This window comes from Manacus candei, unplaced genomic scaffold (genome assembly GCF_025592945.1).
Source record: "Manacus candei isolate 608988 ecotype Guabito, Panama unplaced genomic scaffold, ASM2559294v1 h1tg000089l, whole genome shotgun sequence".
Classification (NCBI taxonomy): Eukaryota; Metazoa; Chordata; class Aves; order Passeriformes; family Pipridae; genus Manacus; species Manacus candei.
In genome coordinates this window covers 2305433-2318600 of record NW_026138137.1, presented here as the reverse complement: position 1 = coordinate 2318600, position 13168 = coordinate 2305433, and the positions used below count along the sequence as shown (strand labels likewise).

The following is a 13168-nucleotide window of genomic DNA, read 5'->3' as shown; positions in this document are numbered from 1 at the left end:
TGGTGTGGCCTTAAGCTGATGAATACGTGCATGTTATTTATCTGTCCTGCACAGTCTTGGATCCTAAATGTCTAAATACAGACAGTTAGGTCAAAAAAACCTTATGCATACTGAAGTTGAGGTTTTGAATTATAAAAATTAATACAACCAGCATTTCCAACCTCTGTTGACCTACCTGTAGTAATTTCCATGTTCTTACTGTGTGTAATGCAAATTTGTCTTACACTCTTTGTGAAAGGACAGAAAACAGACTTCACTGCAATACTTTTTACAGATAAAGGTATTTTCATCTCACATGAATCTACAGTAGAGTTACATACTCCTGTCACAAGTTTGCAAAAGCAAGCTACGCACTCACGAAACTCTTTTAAGACAAATTTGCTGATATATATCTGTAAAAGAAGAATTTATTTTTCCTCTGCAGAACTGCAAATGAAGGACCCGGTAGTGTAGCTATAATTTTAACACATTTTTGGAGTTTAGTGTAGACACTTATCAATGTGACATGCTAACAAGTATAGTAAACCTTCTCATCTTCCCTTTCCTGCCATTTTATAGGGTCTTCTCAAATTTAATATTAGATGGGCCTGTCCTCTACAATACAAATTACAAACCCAATCTACATTTAGCCATGTACACAGCATTTCCAAGACTTCAGTGGAAGCAGGAAGCACATGAAGGTTCAGGATATGGACCATCCTTAATGCAAGATTTACCATTAAATACAGTCCTTAACTCTGCACCTTACATCTTACAGATTATGTTATGGGTTTGTGCAAATGTCAGCTAAGTATTTTTCTATTTTAATAGGGAGAGGAAAAAACCCTGAACAAGCTGCTTGCCAAATCAGAATCCCAGAATAATCAGGATCTGCTTCTAAACAACAACAAACTCTAATAAATTTTAAGTGGTGTCATTTTAAAGGACTTCAGTTTAAAAACTGGATTTCATATCTGAACTTGAGATGTTAGCTTATGTCAAAAATACAAACCCAAACAGCTGCCTTTGATGTGACTGATTAAACAACTTTTGTCTCTGGTATCACTAATGGAATGAGTAAATGGGTTGTAATATAATGTATAATAATTCAGTTACATACTAGTAAACATTTCATACAGATCAGAGCACTAAAGTCTCAGTTCATGCTGAATGATTTTATAGACAAATAAATATGAGCTTAAATGCCAAATAAACATCCACTGTTAACAGGGCACCTCAAGACTCTTTGGGGAACCATCACACACAGTGGCCCGTGGGTATTGCAGCCAGAGGGACATGCAAGCATAAAGCACAGTTAAATGCTGTTTGCAAACAGGGTTCAAGATCATGCACTCTCCAAATCCCCCTTCCAGCAAAATCAAGGTAAATTTCAAAAACTGACTGGTTTTAATTAGAGATAATTTCATATTGGAAAAGAATTCCAGACCACTTATTTGCCAGTAGTTTGCCATAAAGGAACACTTTCTTTCCATGGAAAACTGCTTGAAATAAGCAAAAAAGGTTCTGAAAGTAAATACTTCAAAATTGACTTTAAATATACTTCCTACCTTGGCTTTGTCACATCCTGAAAATATATTTTACAGTGTTCTACACCTATAGTTGTACCAGAGTTTTACTGGTACAAATAACAAAGCTGCTGGAAAAATACAGAAATTAGAATTTCCATACACACCAAGAAAAAAATTCAGCAGGTTCACTGTTCACTGTACTTATTACTGTGTTTAGTTACTTAGAGTTTGCAAATACAATGCATTGCAACCTAATACATCAGACACTGAAGCTTAGGTCAGTCTTATTTCGTGGTGACATGAATAGGAAAAGTCATTGCTACGGATAGAGTGGATCAAATCAACTACTGAGGAGATGGAAGACATACACACACGGGTTGCTCAGCAAACTAAAAATAACTTACTTTTACAGCAAAAAAGCAGCTTCAAAAAATGTTAATAATGGTATTTCTGCAAAGCTTCAAGCTTTCATCCTCTCCCCAAATAAGTAATTTTACTTGTAAAACATATTTTTAAAAGTCATGCTCCAGTGAAAGAGGTGAAGGGAAGAAATCTGTCTTTAAGAGCAAAAACCACTGCATTTCACATTTGGAAAGGAACCTACACCCCACATTTTACTTGCACAGGCTGAGCTGCCGCTGCTAACTCAGGCAGGACTTTGCAGCCACCACAGCCAAATCTTTATACAGTAGCAAGCACTACACAATAAATGTTCTGAACACTGGCCCAGCTCACCTGCCTTCAGCGTATGAATAAACTGCTACATTTTTAAGTGGTGTTTTTATTAAAATAAACTCAATGAGGATTTGGGAAGAGCTATCAAGGAAAGGCAAGCAGATGGAGAGACTAGCTGACACATAACAATAGCTGGTGAAATATTACTCTTATTTTCTGTAATAAACACCAAGATCAAAACATTACGCAAGTTAAATTTCCTTGAAAGGTTCCCAGCAGGAGTTTTCCTTTTTGTTTGTGCAGTACGCGATTTCCTCTCACCCACAAAAAACATACCAAGAATGTGCATGTGCCACTAACACTAAGCAGCACTTCCTTAATCACTCATTTCCAACAATTTATGGATGATCAGTGGCAAAAACGAGCAAAAATAATGAAAGCATGCAATGAAAGCTCATTGAGACAAACCGGCTTGGACTTCCTACTCATTTCTGTGTCTCTTTAAGATGGGGATCTGATACAAATTAGCCACTGGGAAAAAAGTCATCTGGTCATAAAATACAGTACAGGGTCACTTTTATGTAAGTTTGCCAAAAGGGACATAAACCAGGACAATTTCAAACTGTGACACAGGATAGAAGTATATTAAAAAAATCTTTGTTCCTCCTCCATTGTGCTGTCATGTTGCTCAGCTTTATAGACATTCTGAGCACCAGCTCTGGCCTCTTCGCTTCCACCTGGTCTACCTAATTAATTAAGCAAGGAAGTTACCTCAAATTTTTGTACTATTTGTTTTTACTATCATGCACTTCTTTTGATGTTCCAGGAGTTAACCTCTTAATCCACAGACTTTGTGTGTTGTGTTCTGAACATTTTGGGATGTCTGGATAATTTGGATAATTGGTCAGGATGTTGCTGTCGCTCATGTTAAACTTTATGCTATGACTTCAAGTTCAAAGATCAGTATTAAGGTAAAATACTTCATAAAGCCTTTTTAAAACTCTACACTTGTGATTATACAATACCCAGTTATTCCAGTTTGTCACAGTGGTTAGGTTGCACTATTTGTATTTTCTTACAAGGAAATTACTCTTAAACATCTTTACCTTTGTCAACTTCAAATACATACAAATTTCTGCTGAAGTTACATCAAGAGAAAGCATATTTTAAAGGTCAAGAAAAGGTATAGCAATTATCTCCTCAAAAATGATTGCCTCCTTCACACAGCAGCACACATGTAATTTTCTGTGCAGTCTGTTATTCACACATGGAAACATCAGCACTGTGACCTACAGATGCTCAGCTGCAAATATCACATTTTTTCTTTTTGGAGGGAATGATAAAGAACGAGCTTAATTCTGACACAAAGAAACACAGTTGACATCTTTGCTTCATAACTACTACAGAATCTGAGCACATCACTGACGAAGAACTGAAAGGTTATCTAAACAAGGAACATAACTTTATGCACAGACTATACAAAGGAAGACAAGGAGAACATAGAAAGATATGAAACTGCTTTTAATACTGATGCAGGAGATCAAAGTTACATCAGGTACTCCAATAGCTCAGTTAATGCACTGGCTAAGGTGTAATGTATCACTGTGACCTTCAATTACTTCAGTAGTTTTGAAAAACTAAATTCACATATGTGCACAAAAATACACGTGTCCATACACACATATACGCACATACATGTCTGTATATCATACACCCCCAATATTGTTTTTCTAATTATTGTTCTGATATCAGAAATCTGCAACTGCCATTAAATGAAAATAAACTAGAGCAAAGAGCAGCACTTAAGCTCTTTAAAAGGGCATGGTCAACCTCCCTAGGCCCAAAATGCCATTTTGAATTAACATAGTGGTTTTTTATTAAAAACTAGGCAAGGAATCAGTCTGAATTTCAGGAGAGCACTGCATCCGTCCATGGCGAGTGTCTAATTTCCGAATTTCTCTCCTCTGCACAATATGCAAGCCCTTGGTTGTTTTAAACTGTTGCCCTGGGGAATTAAACTGAGTCTACAAGGGGGGCCATGTGCCATTTAGAAAGTATACTAGCAGCCAAGAAAAAAAACCTTAGCAAATTGGAAGATGGTTAATCAAACCCATTCTGATTCAGGAAACTCAAACAGTTAAGGGAGCAAGGCTACAATACAGGAACATGGAAAGAAAGGTTATACAAAGCTTTAACAGCAACCTATGAGCTATTTGAAATATCATAGCTTGCAAAAAAGTCACATTACAGTCAGTGCATAAAATCAGCTCTTATAGCACAGTCTATGATAAACACTCAAATAGATGGCTAAAAACGTTGGGGGTTAGGTCCATATGTGATAATAACTAAAATTACTATTGCTATTTAATCTGAACAAAGACATCCATTAAAAAGTAAAAAAATCTGTTCCATTTCAGAAATGAACCTCTTTTAATGATTCATTTTCAGAACTTTTATCAAAATCCAGCCAGTAATTCATACGTGAACACGTTCAAATAGACATCTCCACTGTGCACACCTAAATCTCAAATGACCTATGTAGTCATTATAACGAAGGTAATTCAATGACAAATCCAAGATGACTTGCATAAAAGCTTCCATGGCAGCAGCCATCTTATCCAAATTTTGAGCTGAGTTGGGTATCTAGAATCAACTGCTTTTACAACTCCCAACTGAAAGATTAAAGATTACATATCCATGCCAAATCTCTTTACTGAATGTCTTTACACTTACAGTAGCTTGCTCTTCTCTTAAATGCTGCAAGTTTTGCCAAATGTATGAAATGTTCTTTTAAATTGAGACCACTGAAATCTTGATTTTTCCAGCGAACAGTAATAGCATTTGAACAATGTTTTATCTCTCTGGTCTATTAGTTTGATGTGATGGATGACAAAATACAACATTTTTTTAAATTTACACAAAATAATTTGTTAAAGTAACAGAATTCTACAAAGCAATCATGGTCTCAAAATATTATCTGAAAAGAGGTAAGAAATATAACAAAAATCTACAGGAAGTAAAATAAGATGGGAAATACCCTTCCTTCACAGATTCTAGAACTGAAAAGCCTACATGTAATCCTGAGTTTGATTAATCATAAATTTTCCCAGATTCTAACCACCCAATTATGTGATGTAATATTTTAAAATATATATAGTAATTATTGCAAGTAGAATTGTTTATCTGCATGAGCATCTGAACAGAACAGCACATTCAACTTTAACTACCAACTTAGTCCAGAAGTGACATCTGCCATTTATTTTCCAACTAAAGTGATCAAAGACAAGGTATGTTCATATTAAAATAGACCACAATTTCTACATCTTCACCATCGGCCTTAAGGCTCACTCCAAACTGATCAAACAATTCAGTATGTCTGCATCCATTTTGGGTACTTTGAAATAGAGCAGTCTGGTAAAACAGATATTGGAAAAAGGCCTTGAGCACTTATACCAGGAATCACATCTGGCATCTGGGATGTTCCAAAAACATCGAGAAGTAAAAAAAAATATTCCAAAATTGAGTTCACTGCCCTTTCAAAAGGTGGGTCTTAATACTAAAATCTGATCTCATCTACCCCATGAAAAAGTCAAACTACTCTAAAGCAGCAACAATCACCTTTTTCCTGACATCTGAAAAAGATTATGGTTCTATCTCATCTGGAGTTACAGATGCTTCCCAGCTTAAACATGTAATGGTCATCTTATTTATCCTGAATGGGATTTATTGATAGCCACTATCACTGTTACTATCAAAGTTTCATGTACAGTGCAAGTTCAATGTATACATAAAGTATCTGCTGGAGCCAAGAGAACTCTGCAAGTCAAGGGGACACACCAGAATGATGGTACCTGGCACGCTAATGGAGAGAATCCTTGGGTTTGTTGGATTGTAGGAGACACAAACCTCACTGAAATCAGTTATTTTTTTAGAAGATACATATTAACAATGGCTAGATACTTAAAGGAAAATGGGGCGGCCCCCACACAAAAACTGGAAGGACAAATGGAGTTGCTAAAAGTTCTTAGGCCTGTAGACACCTGAAGTGGAGGAAGAAGAGAGGAGAGTGTTTTCCAGCCAAGAGTGACAAAAGGAGTTAAACACAGTAGCCCATCATCAAACTCCTTTAAAGTTGACTGCATTAGTTTGGTCATCCAAACTCGTAGCTGAAGGGCCCTGGACACACATCTGCACTTTGGTCAATACATGGCAAAGACACGGCATCATCAACTCAGCACAGGCGACACCAAACAACACTTATGCACCAGCAGGGCCCAGCCAGGGTGGTGTTTTCTGCCACAGCTCAGTCTAAGTAATATCTCCCAGTACCTTCAGCTGTGGAATACAGTTTTCGCTTCTCCACGTTGTTCTCTCAAATTAAAATTTTTCCTAGAAATTACTGCATGAAGGATCTGTTTTCTCTCTTAAATGAGCCCTAAAATCCCAGCTTGAATGCAGCACTTCAGTTGAGTTTTCCCTAATTCCACCAAGAGCAAAAATGGCAACATCACTGCCTCCATGCCAGTTCCTGCCAATGCAACCAGGAATTACGTGTTCCTTCCAAACACAATTATGCCCCTGTGGCTTTACATGACATGCCATCCATCAATGATTCATAGTCTTTCATATCCATCTTTAATTCTTTGCATTTTCCAGACTTCAGATCACTTTCCAAGACCCTTTGCTTTCTGAGAACTGTCATCCAAAGGGAACAGAATTCCCTCAAGTGCAGTATCATTAAAAACAAAAGTGTAATCATTTGGATGATAAAGATTAATGGAAACACGCTACAATTGGTCCCCAGACAGTCATTCCAGTTTAATCTATTTGATATTTATGATTTGAAATTCATTTTGATGTGCCTCCATTATAGTAATTTTTCACTGTAATTCTTTAGTTCACATATTAACACAACCGTTATCATTCTATTGTTCAAAAATTGCTTTGCCAAGTTCCATGCCTCACTGAAATACTTGGCTCTCTTAAGTATATTCAACTAAGTTGAATATTTTAGGGTATTCTTAACCCATTTAAGATAGTTTTCTTAATATATTATTTAAATACTGACCATACTTGAATCTTCTTTGGGACACTTGTAATTTTAAAATTTACAAATCAATCATGTCTTCACAGGATCATCTGTTATTTAATCACCTTTCCCATTAGCGAGAAACCTGTCCTCCTTTTCCTTGTTATGTTATTTCTAGTGTACTTATTGAACCTTCTCTCCTTTTACCATCCCCCAAAAAAACCTCATTTTCAAAAAAAACTTGACTAAACCTCATTTTCCAAAAAAATCTTGACTAAATAATTTCATTTAAACAAAAACAAACAAACAAACAAACAAACAAAAAAAACACAACCCAAAGAGCTAAGTCATTTTCTTGGTCTCAGTACATGTAGCTTTTCAGGATACCTTTTTCCCCCCACACAATGGCTTGTGCAAGACTGTGCAGCCGTATTTACACTTTCACATAAGCACACACATCCCAGAGCCAAATCCTCCCAAATTTATAATTTCAGTTTCATCAGAAAGAAGAGCTGAAAAGGAAATATATACTGCAGTTATTCCATATTTAACAGTGTTTTCCTACCTTTTTTAAGCCAGCAAATCCTTCTGATTCCAGGAAGAAAAACGCAAAGGGCATCAACACAAACAAACATAGATTTGAAAAAAGAGAAGCAAGATTCCACAAACCTGCAACAGACAAGAAAAAGTTTACATTATATGTTTCTAAGGTTTAAAAGTTAAAGATACTACATTTTCCTCCCTTATATATAACAAAGTAGTATACATACAAGTGCTAACAGCAGCCAGGTTTTTATGGATACAGTTATTGGCAGGTCATTGCTGAAAAACATCCATTTCTGTGTAATGATCTTCAAACAAAAATTGGATACCAACTTACACAGCAGCAAACATCTGAAACCACGGAGTACTTCCACAAAACCTCATTGAAGGTTCTTTAGAGAACTGTGTTCAAAGTTTTCAGGACAAAAGTATTTTACTGTTATCAGTGAATCTCACAAGAACCAGTTCTGTGTAATCACTTCCTCCATAATTTTTCCAAGAGAAACTCCGACAAACCATGGATTTCAACATGAGCAATACACAAATGCCATTGTCACCTCCAAACCAGAAGATAGCAACAACAGCCTTCCACTGGCTCAGTAGGCAAGAGGAGAGCAGTAGATGTTGTTTACCTCAACTTTAGTAAAGCTTTCAATCATCTCCTATAAATCCCCTCACAGTCTAATTAAAGAAGTAAGGTCTAGATAAGTGGACTCTGAACATTGGATCAGCTTCTGGGCTCCCAGGGCTGTGACCAGCAGGACAAAGTTAGGCTGGAAGCCAGTCACCACTGCTATATAAACCCCAAGGAGTTCATGGTGGGTTTAACACCTTCATCAGTGACCTGGGTGATGGCAGAGACCACATCCCCAGCAAGTCTGTTCAAGAGAGAAGAAGGGGAAGAGCATTGTCCTCCCCTGCCACTCCAATGAACCTCAACAGGTTGGACAAACGGACAGAGAGCAGAGAAGAGTAGACTCAGGGAGATTTTATCAATATGTAAAAATATCTGATGAGGGAGGAGGAAAGGAAAACAGAGTCAGATCTTCACAGTCATATCCAGTGAATGGAGAAGAGGTAATGAGCATGAACTGAAAAACTGGAAAATCTACTTTGCCATAAGAGGAAAGAAGAAAAACAAACAAACTAAAAATCCCAAATGTTTTCCACTGTGAGTGTACTCAAACACTGCAACAGGTTGCCCATAGGTTTTGTAACCTCCACCCTTCAACATATTCAAACCCAAATGGGCAGTGCCTTGAGCAGCCTTCCCTGACCGACTCTGCTTGGAGCAGGTTATTTCCAGAGCTCCTTCCAACCTCAACCATTCTCAACCACGGGAAAAATCAACAACTGCTTACAACTAGGACATCTGTAAGACACATGTGACATCTGCAGGAAGGGAATAGGTTTAGCAAACAGCCTGAAGTGACAGCTAATCTCCATTAGGGTATCTGCTCTATAAAGATTTTTTTAAGCTGAACACTTTCTGAACAGCCAGTTTCTGGTGCCTAAACATAAACCCATCATCACTCATCCTATCAGAAGTTGTACAGGATGTGGTGTTTCTTCTTTATAAAAGCAGAAGCTTACCTGCAGTTTTGCAGCTAAGAGGTCTAACTACTGTCACATGTTCTGCATCCTGAAAAAAACAGCTTTTACTTTGTAGAGAAAAACAGACTTAGTCCCTCGCCTTCCCTAAAGTGCACGTTTCCACAATTCTGTGGGACTATGTTGTATCACCTGAATATCACTGAAAAAAGAATATCCCCCATGATAAGAAAATTTGAACTAACAGCTTTGTTTGTTTCCTTTCTTCCCATGTAGAGGTTTTTTTTCCTTTTCTTCTTTGAAACTGTTCATTTTGGAAAGAATAGGTAAGGAAAGAGACATTTACTGGGTGTGTGGGGAATTTACTATTAAGAGAATTTCTGTATGTAGTTCCAAATGTAAAATACTTAGCAGTGATGTTCACCTATAACCTCCTAAAAAATGCTTTCACCATATACTTCCTTTCTCCTTAAATTACGCTATTTAAATTTGAAGAAGAAATAAAAACAAGGTGGGAAGAGGGAGGCAGGGCACCAAAAGAACTACTACTTCAGCAATTGACAGCACCAGGACACCAGGAACTAAACTTAGCCAAATACACCACAGAAAAAAACCCGAGAAAATTCCAATAGATGCGTGAAATATAACACTCAATTGCTAAGGAAAACAGACTGCCTAAAGGTGGCTAAACTCCAGCTAACAAAGAAGGGGATTTTTCCTTTTGAATTTGCTTAGCCAGGAAGCTCCTGTTACCATTCGAGAAACATTCAGGCATAGCAACATCAGCAAGAATGTCATTAACAGCCCTTAGGAGGGGACATTAACTCAAGCAGTCTGCTTTTTTTTTCCTCCCTAACAAGTAAGACACCAGAGTTAGAGTAGAAATACTACTAGATGGGGGTGGGAGTCTTATTTCAGCAGTTTTCTCTAACTGAAGACAGACAGTGCATTTAGTCACCTAATGCAAAGCTGAATACCTGCTTGTCCTAATTTCAGCAGCTCTATTACACATGTATCTTAGAATACAAAACAGTGCTTAGGTGCTGCACAGCATGTAGAGCATTTTAAGGAAGGGAAGAGTGGTGCATATCCAGGTGATTTTTAAGAAGTTAAAATCCACAAATTTACACATTATCAGTTGATACCAACCACATTTACAGAATATTAAATTACAGAGCTACAACATGCACCTGAAGTTGAGAGGGAAGGACAGTGACGTTCTGCTGCTGACAGACAAAAGCACGTTCCTCCAAGGAAGGAACATACAGAGCCCTCCATATTTCTTATCCTAATTTGATAGTCCAGAAATCAAATTAAAATAGACCCAGAAAAAGAATTATTTCCTACTACGCTGACTGCATCATAAAATTGCAAGAGACTTGCAGACATCAACATACAAAAAAGCTTTAAGCTATTAGAATATTTTAATTTTTTTTTTCCTTTGCATTTGTAGTGACTTAAGAATGTCCCCCATAAAACACGTTAATAAAACACAGAAATTAAAAATCTCTCAGTCTTTGACAAACAGATTAGACCCTGAGCAACTTCTCATCCTTCTTATTCACGGCAGTTTCATTACGTTTTACCCCCACCTGGTGGTTGTACCCAACAGCAGCACAGGGGAACACCAGCTGTCAGAACTAGTTCTGGGTTTAGTTCAGCATGTATTAGGTAAGAGTGCTCATATTGGATCCAGGCTTTAGAAGTTTTTTCTGCCTTTCTGCCTAGTTTCAAAAATTTGAGGCATATATTTTCTACTTTTCTATATGCCACAAATAAAGCAACTATGTGAAGTATAAAATTCCTTAGTGTCAGGTTCAAGAACCTCAGATTATAGCTGTAATTGATAACTCTAGAAAAAATGAACTGTTTTCAAGCAATACAAATTCTTCCATTTGATAACACTTGCAAAGCAGTACACAAGCCGTACGCGAAGGCTGTGCTGGACAGAGACATAACATGGGCTGGGCTTCAGTGCTTGTGATGGCACTACGAGCTCTCACAGCTCGCACAGGTATTTGCCGCTGACCTCGCCGAGGTCCTGCCAGACCCGAACAGGGTTTAGAGCCGGGAAACGCGGATGTGCAAACCTGGCGAGTGCCACAAGAGGGAGCTCTTCCCCCAGGGAAACGTTCCCGCACACAGCTCCAAAACCTCCTGATGCTCCTGGAGTTCTTCACACCAATGTAACTCACACAAGGTTTACCACAGTCGTACCTGCCCCTGCGGTAAGCTTTGCAATACACACACCTGGAAGCACCAAAACGCTGAATTTACTTTCTTGCTATAGTCACTGCTATTGGACTTACAGAATATAAATTACACTGTGCAGGCATAAAGTGGTACTTTCCAAAGATTACCACATTAAAATCAAAAGAAGATGGTCACTGGAAAATTCAAAAGCCTTCTTATTTGACAGCTACTTACTGCAGCAGCTTTCTTGTTAACCCAAGTTTTCTGCTGTAGTGTAGCAATTCTGACAAAGGGAAAAATTCTGAATTAGCTATTATATCATTTTCAGTCTCTGAAATATTTTACTGTCCTTTTTCCAAAGACAATTCAGACATAGAAGGAAGGATTTACTTTATTTTTTTCTTATGTTTGCAAGTAAAGCATGTAAAGGTCTGAGCAGCCAAAGCCACGCGAAAAATGAGAATTAGCTGGGGTTTTTTTCCTCCCACGGAGGAGACACACCAAATTAACAATCCCCTACGATGTGTGACAAAACAAATCATAGAATAACTCAACTAGAAAGAACATCTAAAGTCACATAGTCTAATCTGCCTTTAAAAAAAGCTAAACAGCAGGTGCAATCAGGTTGCTCAGGGCTTTAACCAGCTGAGTTTTAGAAAACTTTCAAGATCTCCCAGTGTCTCTGGACAACCTTTTCGACTGTCCAATCATCCCCAATGTGAAGAATTATCCCTTTATGTTCTGCAAACACCACTTCTGGCCTCTCACTTCACAAAAAAGCAAACAAACAAACAAACACACACCCCCAAAACTCATCCTTGCAAGTGAGGGATCTGGAAAGTCATGAATTTGCTACTTGTGTTATTAGACATTTAGCAAAAGCATACATTTTTTCAGAGAAATATCCACTCAAGCCAAATTACTATCTGTTCACGAGAGCTAAAAGGACACCACAGTTAACTTGTAAATTATTTGTTCCATATTAAATAGTTTCACATAGTAAACCTACTTTCTCCAGCCAAATCTACCAAAGAACGTCCTGTTTTCACCAGTTACTATTTTACTGCATGTCTTTACCACATGATATGCTTATATTCATAGCAAGTTTCTTAAAACATGTTTTTTTATATTGAGAATAAATTTAATAGCTATCATCTTAAAGAGAAAGGAACATGAATCTTGCATTAACACACAAGGAAGAAGCTTGAATAGCATGTTTCAAGTTAGCTTCTAGTAGCTCTTATTTACATTAATATTCAAAGCAATGAATTTGGTTTAATTCCATCAAGTCTGCCTAATTCTTAAAAAAAACCCAACAGAACAGTTAAGACAGATTTTGTGAAATATCACAGCAGCAAAAACAATGAACCAACAGAACATTAACAATTCAATTAGCATATTAAATGAAAATGGAGTTATCAGTTTGAAAATAAGAACACATCTGTGCAAGTATAATGAAGACATCCATTTTAATTACATTATGCCGAGTACTAACCATGAATTAGTGAGCCATTTAACCACTGAATATAGTAGTTTTGTGGAAAAGAAAGCAGGATCTCATTGCTGATTATTGAGAAAGGTAGAAGCAGGACTGCACCAGCTGAAACTGCTAGAGTGAAGGTGCTCAAGAACAGCCTGAAATTTAAAGAAATGTACCACTGTTACCACC

General features: G+C 37.4%; 1 protein-coding gene across 3 annotated transcripts in view; it reads right to left on the bottom strand.

The window, feature by feature from the left end:
* LMBR1 (limb development membrane protein 1) overlaps window positions 1–13168 on the bottom strand; it is a 66397-nt gene that overhangs the window by 32860 nt on the left and 20369 nt on the right. For 2 of the 3 annotated variants that reach the window (XM_051812892.1, XM_051812893.1), the window contains one exon: window positions 7778–7881. In XM_051812892.1, the coding sequence (XP_051668852.1) occupies window positions 7778–7881 (104 nt within the window). Of the gene's footprint in view, window positions 1–7777; window positions 7882–12994; window positions 13135–13168 lie in introns of all 3 variants that reach the window. The other variant, XM_051812891.1, reaches the window with a different exon arrangement.